Consider the following 23,383-nt stretch of genomic DNA (forward strand, 5'->3'; position numbering starts at 1 on the left):
TGACAACTCGCCTTCAGTCTACAAAGCCATTGAACACCTCCACAGACTGTCCTCAGAGGTTCACCAAGAACAGGAAGGATGGTCGCTTGGGAGCTGGTTTTGGGACACTTTGAAAAATTGGGGTTGGAAGTTGTTTTCCTTCGTACTGGTACCTGTTGTGATATTATGTGGGTGTTGCTTAGGTATCCAATGTCTGCCACCTTTGCTCGGCCTTGCTTCTAACTGTATGTGCCCAAAGACTTTGGACTTCCGAAATGAGCACATGAGCCCCCTCTATGAAGTAGAAATACGTGGCCTTATGGGGATAAATCCGAACTGACAAGTTGGCGAGACATGTTAAAAGGGAGGACTGTGGAATTTTAGTTTGCGATCTGAACATCATCTGCGCCAACTTGCCACCTATGCTCTACGTGCACGGCAGCCATTTTAGGTCACCTATGCTCTACGTGCACGGCAGCCATTTTAGGTCACCTATGTACTACGTGCACGGCAGCCATTTTAGATATCATGGTCTCCCTGTCCACGATCAATCGCCAGCGCGCCCCTCTGACCCAGCAAGCATCCTCCGCGCACCCTGGCTCCCCCTCCCTCCTCCTTATGAGCATGACCCTTCTGCATGACCCTGTCCTTGGGAGTCACGCCAGCGCCTGACCAACACCTCCTCTCCTCCCATGAATGCCCCTCTGTTGATAAACCTCCCCTCTGCGCTGGATTGTCCACGCAGCATGAATACCCCTCCATTGATGGCCCCTCACCCCGTGTCCGACTGTCCACACAGGTCCGAGGCCATTGCCTAAGCCGAGAGATATCATTTACTGCCCTTATTGTATGAGGTCGCTCTCCTTCAAAGGACCCTCTATTGATCCAGGCCTCCCCACCCCCTATGATATGATCAGGCGCACACATCCTAAGACTCGACGAAACACTCAGCTGCGTGATGACCCCCTCTCTTATCAGCAGGTTGAGGACCTCCATTGTGAAGGTATATGGGGGTGGGATTAACACGAGGATTACGGGGATGTCTTTTTCTTGCCTTACAAAGTTGTGATTGTAATAAAGGAAGGTCACATGCCATAAACCAGTGTATAAGAGGCCAGGCCTCCGAGAGGCTGTTAGAGCACCTCGAGACGATACCTTGTTGTCTGATCTGATGTGTTCTGCTCCGTCGGAATAAACTTCTGTTTCCTGCCTTCTGGTCTCCGGCGCCTGCCTCATTGCTTGGTAAATTTGAATGGTACAAGGGCGGTTAGCGCCGGGCAAAACTTGAGAAAGGTCCTAGCCCTACCTTTTTCTACAACACTCTTGTTGCTTTTAACTGAGGCAAGTGGGCTTGCAGATTAAACTCATTTGGAGCACCCTTTCACCTCATTTTACTCTCCCACACAATTATCTTACTACACATTCTTTTTCACATCTAAACCACAAGGCCCCATACCCGCACTTCACCTATACGGCTTGGGAAAAAGATCTCCGCCAAAAAGCCCCTCATTGGGTGCCCATCAGACATTGCAGCGCCGGCCTGACGAGGAGCAAGCCCTATGATGAAGCACGACACCTCACTGGTTGTGTGAGGGCCCCACTTCTCATATTGGGCTAAAACTGCATCTACTTTAGAGTGGGGTTGTTGACCAACCCAGCTTCCTCCTTACTCCTCCCCCATAGGAACTGCATTCTCTTTCACTGTAACGTTTGCTGTTTGGGGCTCGTTTGCTGGACCTTTAAGTGCCCCTATTCCCTCCTTTGTATTAATAGACTATGCCTTCTGACAGATTCCCGCTTATTCTCAAAACATGGAAATTGGTGGTTACTTTACTTTCTCTGACTGAAAAGTGAGAGGGTTTTTGTAAAATAAACTATGTGACAGTCTTGCTGGTGTGAAAGGAAAGGCAACAGGATGTCATTTTTTTCTAACACAAAACAAAATTGAAATACCTATAAATGAACTGTACAAATATTATAAAATATATCAGCAGCTAGGAAAGCACACATGAAGCACTTTTTATTGTATTCTGAAGTATTATGGAAACAAAGATTTTAATTGGATCAAAGCAAATCCAATTCCAAAAATTCTTTATTTCGGCCACATAGGCCATAAAAGATGCAATAAAATACAATACATACATATATTACACAATAAAATACAGTAAAATAATACACGATATTTATATAAAAAGTCTGGGGGACTGCATGGGGTAAGGACTGCACAGCTGTACCAGTTCAGGGGGACATTTTGTTCCTTATTATCCAAGCTGCCATTAGAAATTTTGAGACAGCAAAGACAATATGTCCCAGGGTATTGGTTTTCATGACCCTATAGGCTTGTTGATACTCCCGAAAACCCAGGTTTCGGCACATCGGTGCTATCCATCGCTTCCTGGGACTCTGGTACGCATGGCAAACAAACATTATGTGCAAATCATCTTCATCCTTGGTTTTGCAGCAAGGACAGAGTTTGTCACCCCCTGTGGACCATTTGTGGGTGAATACTTTAGTGGGGAGTGTGCCAAACCTCCATTGCAGGAACAGTTTCCTCGCCAAAAGAGGAAAGATAAAATCCATAAAAGATTCAAAAAGGTAAGAATTTTTGGATTCGATAAAACGTCCCGTCAAGGTGCCACTGGTACGGGCATTATCCATGTCAGCCAGATTTTTGTTTCTGTAGAGCTGGGCAAGAGTTTTGCGCGTGATCCTTTGGCAACCCTGAGCTGGATCATCCCAAAGGTCTGGCAAGTTCAGACTGAGCAATTCTGATTTAATATAAGCCAGCCAGGGGATATTGTTGCTGCCATTCAGCCTCAGAACATGGGTGAGGTCCTGCCTGTAGTGATACAGTTCCTCGGTAGACCATATCCGGTGCCAAAACTTCACGGGTTTCGATAGGAGATCTTCAGCAATGGAATGTATCCCCAAATCCAATCTTAGGGGGAGGAGTGGCGTGCCTTGCGGGAGAGCAAGTAGGCGTCTCAGAAAACTGTTTTCCACCGCTGCCAATGCCTTCCCTGCTTTGTGACCCCACAACTCGCTGCCATACATGGCTGCTGCCTTCGCTTGGGATCTGTATGTTTCAAGGGCCGGGCTTACAGGCTTGAAGGTGGACTTATTTACCACCTTCAGGAGTGCACCTGCTAGCTGGGATAGTTTCTGCCTTGATCTCGCTATCTGGCAGTCCCAAGCTAAGTTTTCTTGTAGCGTTACCCCCAGATATATGAAGGTCGAGACCCTCTCAAGACTAACTTCCCCCAGTTTTGGGTTGGGTCTGGTTCTGGCAGGGGGATTGAAGATCATAAACTTGGTTTTATCTGTGTTGACCTCCAACCCATGTTGACGACAGAAAAGGCCAAAACCATTCACAACCCTCTGGATCCCCATGGGGGATTTGGAAAGCAGGAGGGTATCGTCAGCAAACATAATTGCCGGAACCCTCCTGCCTGCCAAAACCGGGGCATCATTGTCCTCAACAGTGTCAAGATGTTGAATGACACTGTTGATGAAAAGGCAGAACAGGGTCGGCGCCAAGACACAGCCCTGTCTGACTCCTCGGCGGACCGGAAATTTGCCCGAGAGCTTACCATCCCTCCCACACCTCACTTGTGCATAGTTGTTTTCGTGCAGCCTGATGATAATGCTAAGGAGGTGGGGGGGCACTCCTAGCTTCTGCAGAACCTCCCAAAGTTTCCCTCTTGGAACTAGGTCAAAGGCTGACCTCAGATCCACGAAGACCATGTACAGTCTCCCTCCCTCAAAACACGTGTTGATGTGCAAAGGACACATTTTCTGAAACCCAATAGCCACACAATATATCCTTGGCAAATGTAGTGGCCCTTTCAAAGGAGAATAGCCATTCTGTAAATGACAGTATGCTGCTAACCCATGCCTCAGTAATATATTCGCAATAGTGTGCTCCTAAATGCACCGCAAACGACATACTGCACCTTTACCACTCTCTTTCAGAATGAGCGTGGCTCATTTGCTACAGTTGCTCTTTGCGTGACGCTTGGATTCAGCGGTGGCTCCTCCGCCATGGCGAGGAGGTTCACCCCCCAAAAACGTCAGGAAAGGAAAAATAAAACAATATTAAGCAACGTTTCTTTTTTCCTTTTTCGTGCCGAGTCTTAGGGGCGGGGCCTGGGAGTGACAGGCACTGAGGGAAGTGGTCTGTGCACTCCCTTCACTGTGTATGATGGTTTGGCCAGCTGTCTCAGGCTGGCCAAACCATCATGCGCAATGAAAACTCTCTCCAACCCAGCAATGCAGCTAGGTTGGGGAGAGCAGGCACAGGCGCAGTTTGTCCTGGAGCACATATTGACGGTGCTCAGGCCAATCCTGAAGCAGCTCTCATGTATGAGACTAGCTTTAGGATTGGCCAAAGGGCATTCTGGGAGCCTGTGCGACCTGGAGAAGAGCAGATGAGAGTGACATGGCAGGCTGCGAATAAGTTTTTTTCATTATTGTTTTTTTTATTTTGCCCCTCTCTCCCCATGCGACTCCTATGCCCTCTTCCTGCCCACCCCGCCACTAAACTCCAACATCGGCCGCTCCTGCTTGGATTTTTCAAAATCTCTAATACTTCAGTGATGTAAAATTGATGGCAAAAGACACACAGACGATGGACGGAATGCAGAACAAATCAAACATTCACCTCCAGTAAAGAGGTCTGAATTAAATCCATCATTCTTTTGCTTACCATGCCACCCTAGTTTAGACACAGTTGTTTGCAAATCGGTCTTGACCCTGCTCCACATGGGAACAGTCAGGCCCAAACTGCCAAGCCAGGTCCTCTATGGAGCAGAAACAAGCATCTTGGGACTGGTTTCGGGGTATTACCCCTCCTCGGCCAGGTTAGCTTGAATCCAGTGGCACAGTGAAGCCGAGACCCATGTCTGGGCATATGTGGCGCACTTACGGTAAGAAAGCAAAAGAGATACAGATGATTGATGGAATGCATGGGGGGCAAAACAACTATGGATTTAGGCCCAGATCGCTGTACTGGGGTGAATGTTTAACATTGTTCAGCATTCTGTCCAGCAAGTTTTCTTTTTGCATTGTCACTGCAAGTGGGCTGTTTATGCTCAGACATGGGTCGTGTGATCTCCATGATACTGGAGTCAACCTAGCCGGGCTGATGAGAAGGGGTACCCCGAAACCGGTCCCACAATGCTTGTTTCCCGTCCAGGGAGGACCTGGCCTGGCAGTTTAGGCTGGAATGTTCCCATGGGGAGCAGAGTCCAGACTGGGTTGCATATGGCTAGGGTAAGAAAGCAAAAGACACAGAGATGATGGATGGAATGGCATGGGGAGCACAAAAACGATGGATTTAGGCCCAGATCTCTGTACTGGGGTGAATGTTTGTCATTAATCAGCATTCTGTCTATTCATTGTTATTTTTGCATTTGTCACCCCAAGTGGGATGGGTATGCCGAGATGTGGGTCCCGTGTCCCATTCTCTCCATGCCACTGGAGTCAAGCTGGCCTGGCTGATGAAGGATGATACCCCAAAACCTGTCCCATGATGTTTGTTTACTAACCAGGGAGGGCCTGGCCTCGCTGTTCGGGCTAGACTGTTCCAGTGGGGAGCAGGGTCAAGAGTGATTTGCATATGGCTGGATTTAAACTGGAATGGCATGGGGAGCAAAAAGAACTATGGATCTATGCCCAATTCACTTTACTAGGTTGAATGTTTGACATAGTTCAGTATTCTGTCCATCAACTGTACTTTTTATAAAATTGATGACAGCGCCTCCACTCTTAAAATCGTTCCAGCACCGCTACCCTGCTCTGCATATAGATTTACACTTGACCATCACAAGAATAATAATCTAAATGAACGAAACTTGCATGTTTGTGAGCGCTGATGCACTTAGTCGGGTACAGAGTAGTCCTGCAATGGAATGCCCAAAACAGGCTGCATGGAGCAAAACTATGCAAACGTAATGTAAGAACTTCCTTGTATAATTACAGAAGTAAATTCAGCCACATCTGGAATAAAAATTATTTTATAATCAAGCAAAGAGGTTGTGGCCAACTGCCGGTTTTGGAACTGGAGTAGCAGGTCTGAGTCTGCAGGGCATTGGGTCAACATCCTGTGAGTCTGGATAAATCAATTGGTGCCTAAAAAAAAAAGATTTTGCAATTCAATAGGTCTTACATTTGCGAAAGTTTAAGCTATTGGCATTGTAAATGACAATGCCTTTCATTTATCTGTTTTGCTAATTAACACAGAAATAAAAGGTATTGTCATTTACAATGGCAATAGCTTAAACTCTTGTAAATGCAAGACCTAGTCAAAGAAGCGGGCGCCATGGTCCCAGGCTGCTTGGAAAGTAAAAGCCGGCTTGGAGGGCTGAATGTTGCAGGAAAGCATGTCGTAGTCAAACTTTTGGAGCGGTGCACCACTCGGTATTGAGACCAGTAGTAAAGTAATCAATGAGTCTTGTGATGTTAAAGTCTTGAACAATCCTTTATTTACAAAAAAAATTGCCAGCCAACGCGTTTCGTTCATGGGAATGAACTTCTTCAGGGCATATTGTCCACGTTCCCTGGTGAGGAAACGAAGGTGCAGGGTTGGTAGAACGGGCTGCGCTGGCCTCCTTGGTAAGGGCCGGTCTGCGCTGTATCTGTCGAATGGGCGGTATGGAGAGCTGTCCGCTTCTGTGATATCTTATTACTTGACTACTACTGGTCTCAATACCGAGTGGTGCACCGCTCCAAAAGTTTGACTTCTTTATTTGTCTGCACAGCAGTTGGCAGTCAACAACGGCAAGTGCTGGACCAGTCTTGTGCACACTCAAATCAGATTGACTGTTTGCTATCCATAACAAGGGAACACCACAGGATAGTGTGGTCACTGTGTCCGCCGTTGTTTGGAACTATAATCTACAGGAAAGCATGTCGTTCCTGCAGTAAGAGAAATTCATTAAAGAAAATAGTGCTTACAGACTAAAAAAGACGTACCGTGTAACAACTGAAGTAAAAGGGCCAGTCCTTATGGGAGGTGACACTATGGAGGGATTAACAAGCCAATTAATGAATCAGAAGCCAGCATTTACGAAGGGCAATGACACAAGCCAATGACAAATATGGGTGGAGAATGGGCGGGGCTTCTATTGCATATACCAATACAGCATGCCGCAGGGCATGCGCTGCCCAGGCTCGACCTAAAAACCTGAATGCGCCCTTGTGCATTACAATTGGTTCTCATGTAAAGCGCTCCAATACCTTTGTATCAAGTTTGCACTATATAAAAATGTTTAAAAAAAATTGAAAGTAGAAAAGACGAAATAGACCCTTATGCAAGGAAGGAATCTGGGCTCCTCAAGGTTTGGTAGTGAAAAAAAACCACTTCAGCTGTAGAAAGGGTCTCAGACTCCTGGGCTCCGGTACAGCTGCACCTGCTGCACTGCTGATAGGTGCCACCCTGTTTAAAATCACAGTAATGTATCTGTGGCCCCCATGTAGCACTGAGACCTGCTTCCAGGCTTCGTCCACTAGAGAGCAGCAGAGCCTCTTCCCAACGGCCATAGGTTTATAGCAGGCGCAGCAGAGGGAAAACATGTCAGCCAGACTGCCCTTCCCTCCCGATCCACATATAACCGGCCAGAGCATCACTTCCTGGTACCGTGAGGTGTCTCCAGCTCCGCCCCGAGTCGTGCCGCTGCCCTCGGAGTGGTTACTGGAAGCAACATTTAAAACACCCAAGTGCAACGTGAGAGCGGAGCCCCCGCCCCCTCTCTCGGCACTGAGCGCTGCGGAGGAGGAGGTGGGGGAGGGAGGGAAGGATGGGTGGTTTGTCACGAACACACCAGCAGGTCGTGGAGAGACGAGACACCTTCCTGAGTGCAGCCCTGCAGACGCAGAGGGAGACGGCTGACGAGAGCTGCCCCAGCCGGCTGCTGCCTCAGGTCACACACAGGGTCCCGGGTCTCCGCTGCCGGCCGGTGCTCACAACCCAGGGCTGTGCACAAGAAGCTGGTGCACAAAGAGCCCTCCCGACCTGCAGTGCACAAGAAGCTGGTGCCGAAAGAGCTGTCCGGACCTGCTGGTGCACACTCCCCCGTGCACAAGAAGCTAGTGCACAAATAACCTTCCCTGCCTGCTGCTGCACACAAGTCTAGTGCACCACGAACCTGCACAAAAGCCATTCCGATCTGCTGCAGAAGTGTACTCGTGGAGACCTCCAATCCAACCTGCTGCACACACCTCCGAGAGGGGGTCGCTCAACCAGAAGGGCACCTCCAGCGTGTTTGTCCACATGCCACCCTTCCAGTTCTAACCCAAGGAGAGACAAGTCGTCCCACAGAGAGCCGGGGCAGCCTGCGCCCACACCTGGGAAGGAAGCGCTTGGCAGATCGAAGCACCTCCCGGCGTAAACCCAGGGAGGAGAGCGGCTGGCCAGGGAGAGGCGCTCCACGGCGTATCCCGGGCAGTGGAGGTCTGGCCTGCGGCACCCCCACCACCTCCAGCTCGGGGAAGGAGACTCCGTGCATGAGACATACACCCCGGACTGGGGTTACCAAGCGCTAGGGGCATCATGCCTTCCCCTGTGCTCCCAGCGAGCCCGTAGTCAGGTAATGTACGATGCCGCATTTGCTCCAGTGTTTCAGACCGCTCTGATTGTTAATGTGTTGGCTCTGCTTTCGATATATATATATATATATATATATATATATATATATATATATATATATATATATATATATATATATATATATATATATATATATATATATATATATATATATATACACACACACACACAATTTGTTTCCCCTCACAATCGCCGTACACCAATGTATTATAGGGAAATAACTTTTTTTTAAACGTTACATTTATATCCTGAGGGGGCTTACCCCCAGAGTGGACTCGGCACATCTGTATTTTAACCCAGCGATGAGCGAATCCACATGTTTCCTGTACAAATCCATTCACGTTCAAAAGAAAGAGCCATGGCTGGAGTCTGCGAGTCTTTACAACCCGGTGCGTGTCTAGCGGCGTCCACCGGCTGTACATTTTAACCCTTTGCATCCCAAAGTCAGTCTGAGATGCTCTTAAAAATTGAGTAGCACAAAAACAGTGTAATTGTAATAACAGCTATGCATAGCGTATAGAAAACTAAGAAGTGGTCGATGGAGCGCTATATTATTCGTAGAAGTTGCGCATGCGCTGCTACACTCATGCTCAAGGCGTCCTTGCCGAAAATGCCTTTACTCCTGACTTGAGTGTAAAGCCCAAGTTTCCCCAAGACGCGCTCCACTCTTGCAGAAAAGATTTGTGGGTTTTCACAATAGAGTTTTGCTCAGGATCACACATGGTTATGGGGGTTCCAACTGTAACCGGGTTTTTAGTTTCTGCGCTGTACAGTTTAGAAATCTGGACACACCGTCCCCTTGGATGAAGTCGATCTTTATTTATTCATATTACCTAAGTGTCACCTCCCATTTGAGTACATGTGCTGCCGAAGCGATCACACCTAAGTGTCAGCTAGAAGAGGAAATGTGAGTTATTGTGCTTTTTTTCAATTCTCACCTCGTAGACCAACGTACTAACACACACTGCGCTGCGAGGCACTAAATATTGGGGCGCACCACAAAATTTATGTTTTCTCTGTTTGCATTGATGGACCATCTCTTCGTAATTTACTTAGGTTTGTCTTGAACTCTGCAAAATAAGGGCATGACATATGTATATTGACATCTAGATATGCAGAATAAGTTGTGTGTGCTCATTGTTGAGATGAAATCACATTGTTAAAATGAATGCTATTTATATGTAGATGTTTCCTAGATTGAACTGCCCCCTCCCCCCTCAGAGGCTGCCACAAATGGGGACATTAGTGATTCACACGCATTCCCTTCCCTGGGTGCTGGGGGCCCCCCTCACGCCAGGGGTGGATAGCAGTGTTTGTTGAGAGTCGGGTTTCACCTACGTGAGAGATCCGGGTGGTGAGAGATAGCGCGTACTCCGCAGAGCCAGCTCCCATCGCTGCCCCCAACCCCGGTCTGAGTGCAGCCAGAGCGTTGCAGGTACTGGTAGGAAGGACAGCACAGCGCCCGAGACATCTGGAGGGGCCTGGGGTGCGCAATAATGTCATGTCATGTGGAAGGCACATCTTAAACTACACATCGCAGTAGTTTCTTTTTCTGGAATTATTTACTCGGTATATTTTCACAAATTCCAAACAGGGCAGTTTTAGTAATTGCATTTATGTAGCGCTAAGTAGCCCTGAGGAGGAGTTGTAGCGCTGGACGAGGACTACTAAAGTTATTACATCTGCCTGTCAACCTCTGAAACTCTGACAGGGCTGCCAACCAGACCCTTTTTTGGTAGCTCTGCACGTCTAACTGCAGAAGCCAAAACTTTGAGTCCCAGAAGAAATGAGTGCGCCCCTTCCAACTCCCCCTAGTCACGCGCACATCTGGGCCGCGAGCGGGGCGTTGCGTGACCCGGGTCTGTGAAACTCCTCGCGTGCCAGCGCGCGGTGGTGCAGAGCGGGTTAACGTGTGACCCAGCGCGGGGAGGCGGCCTTGTGGCTCTTTTCGTGCGTGCGTGCGTGTGTGTTGAGAAAGAGAAGCGTGCATGTGAGCATGAAAGGATGGGTGTGTTCGGGAGACAGAGTGATACTGTGCAGAGCAGGGCTGGGTGTCGCGGGTGCGTGACCTCGGGCCTCTGCGTGCTCTGGAGGCGGCTGCGTGCTGGGAAACAAAAGCGCGGCACGTGAGCCTCTCACGACAGCTGGGGAGCGCACCCGGCGCGAGCCGCCCAGCGCGTGACCGCACAGGGGAGCTCTGGGGATGGGACGGCGGCGGGCCAAGAGTTCATCCCGGAAGTGAGCGCGTCTCCTGTCCGCCCTCCAGTACACTAGAGGAAATGAGAGCTGTGAGCTGGCCGCTCGTGAGGCTTTGTCGTGCGCCAGATGAGTGAGAGTGGAGGTAAGTGGCCTCACGTCCATAAGGATGTATGTGTTGGGCAATGAATTGCCGTATGTAAATGAGCCCGTATGGTCGTGTCTGTAATACGGGGAACGTGGCTGTGTATGTGCAAAGATCTGACTTTTATTCTCTGCTTTGTTAGATAGGGTGTGATGTTGTGCTTTTAAAACACATGCGCCCCTGTAAGCCACAGTATAATTGTGTGTGTGTGTGTTTAAAAGGCATCTCAGTGGTGTGTCTGTAAAGCAGTTTGGGATTGTGTGAAGATAACATATAGGAGAATTTTATGTCTGTAACACATTGCATAATTGTGTGTCTCTAACGCATAGCATGACTGTGTTTTTAACTCATAAAAAGGTTGTGTGTCTGTACGGCCTAGTGCGGTTTTGCATTGGTAAAGTTGTGACTGTGTTTGGAAAGGAAAACACTACTTCTCACAGCTAGAGAGAGATGTATTATTCTTCAGTCAAGAAGGCAAGAGCCAGAGTCTCCAGCTAGGCAACCTCAGTTGCCTTGTGCACTCATAGGTATAATGGGATTGAGTGTCTCAAATAAGTTATGTATTTTTTTATTGTAGATCATGGTGTTTTTTTGCGATTGTTTAGAGAAATGGAAACTATCATGAGATTGTGATGGGTAGGTAGAGCCCTTCTCCACTGGTAAACACAATTCAATGTATTTTATTATGATTTGGAATTCCATGGAATCCCACATAAAATACAACAAAAACAGCATTTCAGAGCCCTTCTCCGAATCTGCAGCTGTCTCTATTGATAGTTCAAAGAATTGTGAATCTGCAATGGAGATTCACAAAATAATTCCACAAAAAATAGGCTCAACCTGTTATTGAAAGAAAGAACACTGATACATTCCTGATGCACACTGTATAGGATGTTGGGAACGTGCTTCCCGTCTCTACCCCTGGTATGCCATATGGAAATGTCTTCACTCTGTCCCCTTAAGCCGTACTGCTTTCATAATACCTTTTCACTGCTAGATGCACTGATGCGATAGCGTGTTTGTGAGATGGGAAAAAAAAATGTGCCTGGTGTGGCTAATGTTCTGTGTGTACTGACATGAGGCAGGGCAAATGCCTGCAGCAAGATCGCTGATGTCACAAGAGACGTCAGCGCAAGCCCTGTGGAACAGACCGGACCTGTTTGTATTTAATAAGCCGGGATGTTCTAGGGCTTAGATAGGGGACAGTGTCTGGGACTGAGAGAGACAGGAGGATTCTTATGACCTGCTGTGAGAGACGATTATGTTTCAGACAGGTTATGTAACAGTGAGGAGGAGGATTTCATATGAGGCAGGCTGTGTTTAGGAGAGGGGACTGGTGTTTGCAGCTGGGTGCGTGATAAAGTTTGCAAGAGATCATTTGAATCTCTCACAAAAGGAAAGGGTTTTGAGTGAGAACCAGTATGCTTACAAATGAAGTATAACTGAAAAGGTGGACATTTGCATTCAGACCACCCTGTATACACAGAATGTTGATGAGCTGACATTTTGCCTGAGGTTGGGACTTATGCAAACAAATGGGAAACCCATTTTAAATACCTGTGTTGTGTACACTTAGCCTTGCAAAACGGCTGAAAATGTATGCAAACCATAATGAGAGCTTTGCATTTCTCTGTGCTAGTATGAAAGTCTGGAAAGTGAACAATAACCAAAACACAGGGTTATGGTATACGTGCCAGAGTTCTGGTGTGTGGCGGTGAGCTAATGCTATTCATACATATGTTAAGTCACTTTTTGTAAAGGATATTCTGTCCAAATCCAGTGCAATTCATGGATCACAATATTTAAACAGTGGTATTGGAGAAAACCGAAGAATTTGGATTCAGAAACTCAATGTCCAACTTTCTGTGGCCATTTTAGAAATGCACCTTGACCAAAAAGTCATCTTTCTGCCAGCAAACACCTGGCCCCCCACTGAACAATGGCAGATCAGGTTTGTTCATTGCTATTTTTTTCTAACTCTAACGATGACCATTGCATAGTGAACGAGTTACTTGTCTTCGGTGACGCTCTTTCTGGTAGATACTCTAGCTAACTGCAGATTCCCTTCCATGTCAATATTCCCTCAGGCACCTGACTGGATCCAGAAAACTCAAAAGCAGTATTCGGGCGAACTGGGAGGATGCATTGTGTGGCTCCGCACTGAGGTAGCTCCGGAAGTGAGGAGTTACGCCACTTTTAAGTGCCACGAGATGTGCTAATATCAGTTCCTTTCTTTCCGCACCTTCATGTTTTGTTATGATTAAGCACATAATGATATTTCTGGGAAAGTCTCTCACGTGGCTTTCACAATCACATACCTGCATTATGTTATCATTGCACTTTGTGTGTGTTTTGTGTCCCTTCTGCGGGATTCCAAGCTCGTCAGTTGGTGTTGACCAACCAGGAAGAACCACATCCATGTGCATGGAAATATTCAGTGAGGCTCGACTTTAAAAGTGTATCTCCCTATTACCTAGCTGTCGCTAACACCAGTTAGCGACAGCTAGTAGGAGATAGCAACCATCTTGGGCCCCACTTTGCATGTCAGTGATATTTATCACTAATGACATGCAAAGTGGGTGTGCCAAGATGTTAGCGACTGGAAACAGTCGCTAACATCGCTATCTCCTATTACCAACTTTTGGAGATATTCGCGCACAAAAATGAAGTGTCTTCACTTCATTTTTGTGACGAGGAGCCTGCCGAGGCACAAAAAAGCTCTGTGGTTGATGGTGGACACACAAGTCTCTCTTGGCAGCCCGGCGTGTTCTTTGCACTATAGTAACTGAAAGCACCAATGTGCAGATGACTCTTTAGGGCAGAGGTAGGGTTTTATTGTCTTTTTAAAAGTTAAGGGCTGTTGCTCCCTCATAATACTATGCAGAAGGAAGTTCCGTTATGAGAGTACCATAGTAGAAAAGGCACGGCTGTCCCTCATTTTGCTCCTGGCCCTGAACTCACAAGTAGCTTCTGATGAGCAGAATGAAGCACACCAGTATTGTGACAGAACTGCAATTTTGCATTCAGAGATACTGTTGCAGGTCCCATATCAGTCTTCTGGGCAGTAGCTAACACGCTACAAAAGCTTTAGGTACCTGTGCGGAGCTCAAAATGTGATGGAAATTAGCTGGGATTCCTTACATCCATACCTAGCCCAGTTAAGGAAGTTTCAACAAGTTGAAATTTGTTCAGGAGATACATTGTCATGGCTTTGCAAAATCAATACACTAGTGTATCACAGTTGAAACTGCTGAAGTTTTACCTTCTTAGCTGAAGAATAAGTAATATTCATAAGGATATGGTTTCTGGTGAAAACATGCTCCAGAGAAAAAGTTTATTTCACTCTCAAGGGTCTGAGATGCATAAGAGCAAATAGAGCAAACCCTCAGTTCCTCCATCCGTTCTGATATGATCACAAGTTATTTCTGCCCCCAAACTCCATCGCGTTTGATTTAACCGAGCTTAGTCAGCCAGTGACTGCCTATCGAGTCACAGGCCCACAAAAAAATGAACACAAACCCACCTTGAAGTGATGCTGTCAATCAGTCAGTACCTATGTGTCACCAGTGTAACACAAAAATGCAATTTAGTGACCATGACATCCTAGATGAAATATGAAAGAAGATGGATGACACAGAGTGAACTTGTGGTGCACCACATGGAATATAGCTGGATAAGATACAAAAATGGCTGATCACGGCTGAATAGGAGTAACCCAACAAATAAAACTGAATCAAAGACAGATCTGAGACTATTTTGTCTCTTTCAGTCACATTGAGCAGGACAGGATACTCAGCAGCTTTAAAGGTATTTAATCAAGTAAAAATATGTGCTGGGACTATATTATCCTTCGTAAGCCTGAGTTAACTGTGGTGCTACCTCCACCATTCAAATCCCTTAGTGTGGTTGGAATCCAACCTGATTTGAATAGTGAAACAATTCACCAGCCTCGCTCTAATCTTGCCAAGGAATGGGCCTGTAACTGGACAGATTTTCAGGGTCTGTGGTCAGCTTTTTAAGTCACAAGTGACCACTATTAATTTCTCTGGTCAGGCACACTAACTGTAAATTGAGGTTGAAACCTCCAGAAGAAATGGCAGAAGAAGACCTGAATGTGGTGCGTAGCAATTGATATGCGGTTGGGGTGGCCAAATTATTGTCGCCCAAAAGCATTTTTCATTGGCTCATCCTCCAGATTTAAATTTAGCCAAACTGGGATCAAACCACTGTGCCAGCTAAATTGTCATACCTTTAAGTTTTTAGCTTTAACAGTGTGACAGAACTTAATTCTACTCCATCCTGAATCCACAGATTTCATTAAAGATTAGAATAAATGTAGGGACTAGTTCCCAAATAGCACCACAAAGTTGTGTGATTGATTTGTCCAATATCTCAACAAATTTTTGTTGCCTTAGCTGGCCAATGAGAAAATTAAAGAAGAATTGCGTATGGAGTCGTCACAGGATCCTGCCAAGTGTACTCATGAAGAACTTGAGCAGTGACGAGGACCTGTGGCAAACATCATGCCAGCTGTTGCCCAGCTGAATATGCAACCTCAGCTGGTGTAAACCCAGAGTTTCCCAAGTAGATGCAGTTCTTTAATGTTGAGAAGAAAGAGGGATCCTTGTTTTAAAAATTCAGGTTTTATTTCATCACTGATTGAGAAAAATGGATCACCGAACGATTAAATCGGCTATGTTAGAGTTGTACACCGCATCCTAGCCTGCGGTTATCCAACATAACATTATTTGCCATCTTTGAAGGAGATTTGGTAATTTGCGGATACCACTCCTCCTGGCGTTCTAGCCTCTGATCTGGCCATAAGTAAAAAGTTTGTGGGCTGAAGTGTCTTCTTGCTCAATGCTTGACTCGAACCCCGCCTGAGTCATCTCTCAGGGAAAACCAAAAAGGCAAGTTGCTTGTTGCGTCACAGGCCTGTTGGCTCGCATTGATAAACATATAGCCAGGTACCCGTTGATGGGCAGCATGGTTTCTTTGAAATTCCCGCAGGTGCATAAGTGACGCACTAGGTGGGGCAGTGAAAGGGAGAGATTAGTGTGTGTGACTAAAGAAAGGCTTTTACATTTTTTTTGTGAATATATATATATATATATATATATATATATATATATATATATATATATATATATATATATATATATATATATATATATATTTTTTTTTTTTCTCTCTCTCCTCTCTCTCTCATTTTGAGTGAGTGCCCTCTCGGTTTTTCTGTGCATTCTCTGCCTCTTTAAGAAGCGGCGGAAAATGCCTCCGCCTCCCCTGGTGCAGGAGGTATGTGACCTCCAGCGCTTCGTGCATATTTTCTTGCGCATTTCAGCCCCCTCGGAGCGTGAACGGCGTAAAGTGCGGTGCGTTAATTATGAGAGAGGAAAGCCCACTACATTCCTCTCTGGGCCACGCCCACGGCTCCACCTCCTTAGTGCAAGAAATATGCGGCTTCAAAGCTGTGCCTGGCTTCCTGCACTCTGCGTGACCCCGTCGTCTTCGCGGAGGCTGTGTGTGAAAGGGATTCACTGCTAGTAGCACTTCAAAGCCCTGCACTGTGCAGGCCTCCTCCCTGCGAGTGTCAAAAGGGCACCGGGCGACCACCATACATTTCTGGCAGTTCTTTGTGTACCCACCCTCAGCTCCCATGGAGCGCCCACCAGTCCTAGCACAAACTTCAAAGCACTGTGATCTTCACCCCTACCTTTAAGGACCCCTTCGGGGCTTTCCTTCTAAGATGTATGCACTTCGAGGTCCGGCGCGCTTCTTTCTGGAGCTCATTTGCTCCCTTTGAGCGCCTCGAAGGCCACCTTTGTAGTGCGAGAAGCTTACTGCCTACAAAGACCTGTGCAGCGCTTTCTGTACATTGTCTGGCCCTATATCCTAACCCTTTGAGCAGACATCAAGGGTTCGGATTCTTCTGTGCTATGAATATGTGACTTCAAAGCGCTGCGCCGCCCCCAGTATCCCGAGGCCGTCAGTGGAAGGTCACACGCCTGCTGCTTTGCTGTTAGTATTCACCTGACAGCATCAAGTCTGCGTCTCTTGCTTTCAGTATATTCGTTGATTTTGTTTTTAATAAAACGTACTTTGTGGGCCAGAGTAAAACGTTCATGGATTTACGAAATCCGAGCTGTACCTTCTAATTTTAGAGGTAAATGAGGTCCACCTCGGTCAGTCTGCTGTGCATTCTTTGTTTAACCCGTTCTTTTGTACTGCAACACAGCAAACAGCTCTAACAATTCTTGGAGTGTTGACTTATTTCAACTCCTGTTATCCACCTTTCGATAGACATGGCCTCTACTCTTCCTAAACTCACTGAAACATTCTCTGGCAATTCCCTAAAAAATAGAATAGACCTAAACACATTTATTAAAGAAAACTAAATATATAGACATTCTAGTCTTCACAAGGGCAGTGTACGGGGTTCTTCTGTTAGTGTCAAACTCGTGCAAAAACGTTGCAGATGAAACAGTGAAGAAAGAGGGTGCTTACATGTGTTGTGTGTGGCCTACTGGGCTGACGTGTTCCATACATAACTCAAGCCTCCCTCATGAGGATGCATGAATTGAGGACACACCTGGCTTCCGTGTCCCTCATTCCCATGCCTACTGTTGAGCACGTCTGTCAGATGGAGAAATGTCACTAAAGTGACCAATTATAAGTTTGTTGTCATGAAAGAGGACTTATCATTGTCTAATATACTGCTGTACTTGTGAGATCTTATATAAGTGCATGGGGGTCCACAGGCCACCAGTTGTGTGCACGTGGTGATGTGGAAGACTACACTTTGATAAAAAGTTGGAAGTCAGTAGGCTATAGTTGCTTTGTTTAACAACTTAAATGGCTGTTTGTGGTCGTCTATAGGTAATTCACCTTATATGGGTGGTCTTGTTTGCATTTGTCTGCATATATTTGAAATTTTAAGGCTTTGTATTTTGTTCCCCCCACAGGTTCATTCTACGCAGCTGTGGATTTGTAGCACCATGGCGGAAAGCTTGCACCTGATGGCGTCGGAGCCAGCAGCTACCTGCATCAGCACGACTCCCTGTGCAGTAATGAAGTGCACCCAGGTTCCCGAAGATGCGTTCCCCCATCAGCGGAGGTTGACCGAGAAGATCCCACCCTTGAAGCCCTGCTTTAAAAAGAAGCAAGCCCAAGCACGGCTGGACAAGGAGACCCTCCGGGCTTTAGAACCATTCTTTAAAAGCTTGTTAGGAGCCGGTGCACTAGATGGGGTGTTTGTGCCCAGGAGCCAGGGCACAAGCCCTAACAATTTATGTGAACCAGTTGGGAAAAAGGGATCTCCTTGCCCACAAACCAGTGCAGTGATCTCTGGGCCTCCAGGCCTCGGGTCCCTGGTAGACCCCCTATCCTCTGTGTTGCAGGACCAGGACTCCTCAAATAACCAGTGTGGCCTCATTGAGTCTTCTGACCAAGTGTTTCAGGCCGAAATGTCTGATGCGACTGCTGCTAGTACTGCCAATGCTCCTTTTCAAGATGCCCACTTGCCAATGAGCCCAACGAATGCTGCCAGTTCGTTCTGCCCAGACAAGACTACAGACCGTTGCACAGCGGGACTGTTCCAAGATGGCAGCTGCCTGGGACAATGCAGTTTAACCCACAGTACTAGCACAAACACTGGACTATTCCAAGGCCAAACAGAGGAGGCTTCCCTTCTGCTTCTTTTTGAGCTTCTGAACCAACTGCAGTATCACATCCATCAGGGGGAGGGCATAGAAATCTGTGTGGCTTTCCTTGAGGGGACTTGTTTTCACGGGAGGGACTGCCCAAGGCACCACACCGTGCTCCCCTACCACTGGCAGGTCCGAAGTAGATCCACCGGCGCCTGGCAGAGCGTGAACGACGACTCACAGGAGCACCTGGAGCGACTCTACTGCAACCCAGACAGCGACAGAATCAAGCTGAAATATCAGTAAGTACCCTCTCCATCCTGGCTACATGATGAACTGTGATAAGGCAGAGCTATTCTTTCCAGCTTGTACAGCGTCCCTTTTCAGTACTTGCCACACAATCACTGACTCTCCCACTGCATACACAGATAAATTGTTTAAAAAGAACAGAATGTGCTTGATCCAGGCTGAACAATCCTCTTATTTTTCACTACATTATATTTAGCATCACTACGAATGATTCAAGCATGCACGGCTTATGGCCGGTGTTAAAGACACCACGGATGAAACTGCTGTAAAGTTCAAAGTTCCGGGTGCTTATAAGAGGCCTAAGCCATTTCACAGACTATTATTCATTCATTTGAGTGTTTTATATTAAGCACAATTCAACTTTTCCCTCTTATCCAAGAACTGTGGATGAAAAGATTGGAACCAAGAACTGATCAATAATACATTTGGAACTCTTAAGTGCCTGACTTTAAGTTTGGCAGGTGGCCCCTCGACCATCAGGGGTTTAGAGGACGTGACGTCCACTACCCTGGTGGACTACCGCCACCATATTTATAGGTCACTGTCAGCTCTGCCTGTGTAGTGTGGTTGCTGTCTTTCAGGCAGCCGTTGTCTTAATTTTTTTGTCTTTCAAAACTAAACTCTCAAAGCGGGAGCTTGTTTTTGAAAAACAAAAAACGAATGATGCCCACACTCCTGGAGTTTTTCCCAGGGTGGTGGGGTCCTATTTTTTTTGTCCTCAACGGTTCTGCCAGACGCACTTCTTGGCAGTGACAGGCGGGGAAGAAAAAAACAACAATCCACTCAAAACGGGGCGGGCGGTCTCATGGCCTTACTCCAAAGGGCCCTACTCTTAGGGCCCTACTCTTTCGGCCCGTCAGAGTGAGTTTCCCAACAGGGGAGCAGGGGACACTACCATTTGAAAGACGACTGTCTGTTTGGCTCTAGACTGGGTGGATAGGGGGTTTAGTGGACAGGGGTATTCTGCCACATTTGTGACCGAACACCCTCTCCGCAAACTATAAATCATGCCCTATATGCATAGGTGGAAAGTATAGTCCCAGGCTTGTTTGGCCATGACACACAGCTGGTTATCAGAGACAAATATTGCTGTTGTGGGTAGTTGAAATATAAGGAGGACTCAAATATTAAGTGGACCAAGTTTCTTTCAACAAGCTGCCTACGGAGTTCCTTGTTGCGTCTTTAGAAAATTGTATTTTCAATACTTTCCCAAAGAATGCATAATTGGATTTACTCTTTTTGCGAGAGGTATGGCATCCCATAGCTTAGAAATGTGTATTATAAGGGTTCTGCCCCTACTTTGCAGCCTTCCCTGAGTTATATCCTTTTGAGAGTTGGTTTGCAAGAAGTTAGCATGAAGTTTGCTTAGTGGTTTCTTCTTGAGATATACTGTACTATCTAATTCTGCACATATCCTGGGCCAGAGCGTCAGATTACGACGAGCATGGTGATTAGAATATTTATTTTAATACTAGGCTCTACTGGGAAACAGTGGAGTGCTTTTCATGTAGCGCTGATGTGACCCCGCTTGTTCCAGTACAGAGCGAACCTTGGTGCTTGATGTGTGTACATTGTCGTCTGTTTATGCAGCTCTCAGACGGGTGCATGTATATCATGCTGTATGTAGTGGTCTTTGGGTGGACATCACATTGTAAATGTATGTAAATGTATTTGAGCTTATATAGCGCACAGCTACCCACAAAGGGTTTCCCGGCGCTTGCTTAGGGAACCCGTCCTGGTATTCCCCTGTGAGATAACCCCGGCAGGGCATCCACAAGGTGAAAGCCAGGCATCCCGCCACGAGGGGCCGTTGTGGAGATTAAGCAAGCTATTGCCCAGAGTCGCAGAGTGTGAACCCGTGAGTTGAGAAGGCACCGGAGCGAGAATTATCGAGTCCGTGGAATTTTTGAGCCCAAGACCCACCGAGGCGGGGAATTGAACCCTGGTCGAGGGCCGATCTCAGCTTCCGGGTCTGCCGCCTCTAACCCCTGAGCCACACTTCTCCACTACACTGTCTCCAGCCCTGAGTCTTTCATCTAATAATCATTGATTACAGGTACTTTTGTCTATTTTGTTCAATTGAAGCAAAATAAGACTACAAAAATCAGAATATCACACAGAAACCCAAAAGTGGCAACAGCGTCACTGATGACCTAAGTAAAGATGGTCACCCTATTTGGTCCTGTCTGGGCGTGATCTGGTGAACTTCACTCGTTGTTCTGTTTCAAGTAGTAAACTTCTGTGGAGTGGCAATATTCAGCAAAAGCATCCCTTTAAAGCAGTATTTTTAGGGGATTTTTACAGTCAAAAGTGTAGGACCTCTGTATCATATATGCTTTCTATTTTGTCTGTTAGCAGAATTTGCAAGACTCCGCCCACAATATTGATTTTTTCTATACCACTATTCACAGAATCTGCTGTTCGGCCCGCCCCGCTAAGCACGGTCTCTTCTCACTCCTTGAGTGTGTCTGCTCTATGCTCTGGCTTGTCTTTAGTATGGCACCACCGTGATATGTCTCTTCTGGATGTCCGGCATGACCCAAATATACTCCCTCTTAGTTGTTGGATCAGACCCAACTTTGCTTTGTCCCTGCAGTAGGGGCTGGTACCTCACTACACCCTGTCTCGGTCTGCATTGTGCGCCACTATGCTCCTTGTTTGCAGGTGGGTCTGGACCAATATTCCCCTGTTGTTTCTGGTTAGTCTTACACCACTTGCTTTCTCTTTGCCCACCACGGAGTGCGCCCGCCTTCTGTTACCTTGGCCTCATTATATGAAACGACTTGGGTATATATTTTTTTAAACAAGACTCCAACTAGAAATCTAATGTTGGGAACTGTGTCCCGCCCCTTTAAGAGGAAGACTTTCCTTGGCTCATTGCTGAAAATGTGTATTAGCTGGGACAGATTGCATAGAGTATACTTGTATGTCCGCAAGTTTGCTCTGATCTCGGGATTTCACATGTTGTAGCGTAGCCACTTCGGAGTTTCACTGATGTTAACAAGCCATTGGGACTGAACCAACATGTGTAATTGTTGCACTGGCCAGTCGGGGCCAGGGTTGGCTTTTTAAGAGTCCTAATGTGAATGCACAGATGCACAGGCACCACACAGTCGATTCAGTCTGGAAATGTTAGTGCCAAATTCTGTTGTCACCTATGCAGTCTCACCATTATGGACTGTTTAGTCACCAGAAGTAAACGTGATGCTCTCAAAGACATATGGCTCTGCACTATAAAAGTCAGCAGACATGGCTATCCTAAAATAGCATATACATTGCACAGTCCTTTAAAAAATAGCAAATAATGTTAAAGCACAGTCTTCATTTTTGAAACATTATGTTCTTCAGTGGACTGCAAGTCAAGTGGCCCTTAAGCTTGCAGTAAAATGTGACCTGTCATGATTTATGTGGCTATTTCACTAGCTGTGCATGTTGTGCTCTGTGATTTTGAACTGGCGGTAGCCATTTGGCATCTGCTATTTTATAGTTTTCTACTTAATTTGGCATATGGGTTCCCTTTTCAGATCTCGCCCGAAACAGAGCATAAGCTGTCATGTGTAAGACATCTTGTTTACTAAAAGGGGCTTGAAGTCTGCCCATTGCTTACCATGCATTGGCTTCATTGTCACTCATATTTGCCTCCTCCTAATTGGCCAGTGCATGCCAGGTTCACTTCCTCTACTTTAGTTTCTCCCTTCCATGGAGCATGGATCAAGTACTAATTGCTTCATTTTGATTAGTGTTCTTCAACTAATTATGCTGTGATTAAGGTACTATTCTTTTTCTTCCTTCATCCCCTATCATTATTATTGTTGTTGTTCCCCTGTCCAACGTCTTAGTAGCTTGTTCCCTCCCGTTTATGCTGCTTTTTCCCTCCCATTGTCTGTGTTGTTTTTTCCACTCCACCTCTTCTATTGTCCTTGGTGTTTATTCCCTCCCACCATCCTGTTGTCTGGGTTGCTTGTTTCTTCCCATGTTCCCTCCCGGTGCCTGAGTTGTCCTCACCTACCATAAGAAAAAAACGTTTTTGGGTGCGGTCATCGCTCGCTCAGGCATAGCGTCTTTTTGCTAACTTTTAACTATGCTGCTCCACCGCATGGCTAAAAGACATTGTCAAAGCCAATAGTTCTCACATAAGTATCACCCATTGACTTTGCCAATGCTTGTTATATTTCTCCTCATTCTTAAAGGCTTATAGAGGAGGACCATCTGCCATTCAACTGTTGCTGACATAGTAGAGCCAAATACGAACAACAGTGGCTGATGTATTGATGTATTTTATGGTTTCATGGCAATTTTGTACACGTATGAAAGCATGGAAAAACAATATTAAGTAAAAAGTAGGTTGGTAGGGTCTAGCAGCATGAGGTGGCAGTGTCTGCCTGTATTCCACGATCACAATACACCGAGGAACGAATTGCGGCAAATGACTTCTTGAAGAGTTCAGTTTTCTGCAACTTTCCTGATTCAGAGGTAGTTTGGTTCCATTTATTTTAGAGACCA

General features: G+C 46.4%; 1 protein-coding gene across 2 annotated transcripts in view; it reads left to right on the forward strand.

Moving 5' to 3' along the window:
• Positions 1-7,649: 7,649 nt before the first annotated feature.
• Positions 7,650-23,383, forward strand: part of TIPARP (TCDD inducible poly(ADP-ribose) polymerase) — an 85,537-nt gene continuing 69,803 nt past the window's right edge. Inside the window, exons 1-2 of one of the 2 annotated variants that reach the window (XM_086944126.1) lie at positions 7,650-8,564; positions 17,891-18,873. In XM_086944126.1, coding sequence (XP_086800252.1) covers positions 17,924-18,873 — 950 coding nt within the window. In that variant the 5' untranslated portion in view covers positions 7,650-8,564; positions 17,891-17,923. Of the gene's footprint in view, positions 8,565-10,796; positions 10,926-17,890; positions 18,874-23,383 lie in introns of those variants that run through there. The other variant, XM_086944127.1, reaches the window with a different exon arrangement.

This window comes from Lissotriton vulgaris, chromosome 11 (genome assembly GCF_964263255.1).
Source record: "Lissotriton vulgaris chromosome 11, aLisVul1.2, whole genome shotgun sequence".
In the NCBI taxonomy this organism is placed as follows: Eukaryota; Metazoa; Chordata; class Amphibia; order Caudata; family Salamandridae; genus Lissotriton; species Lissotriton vulgaris.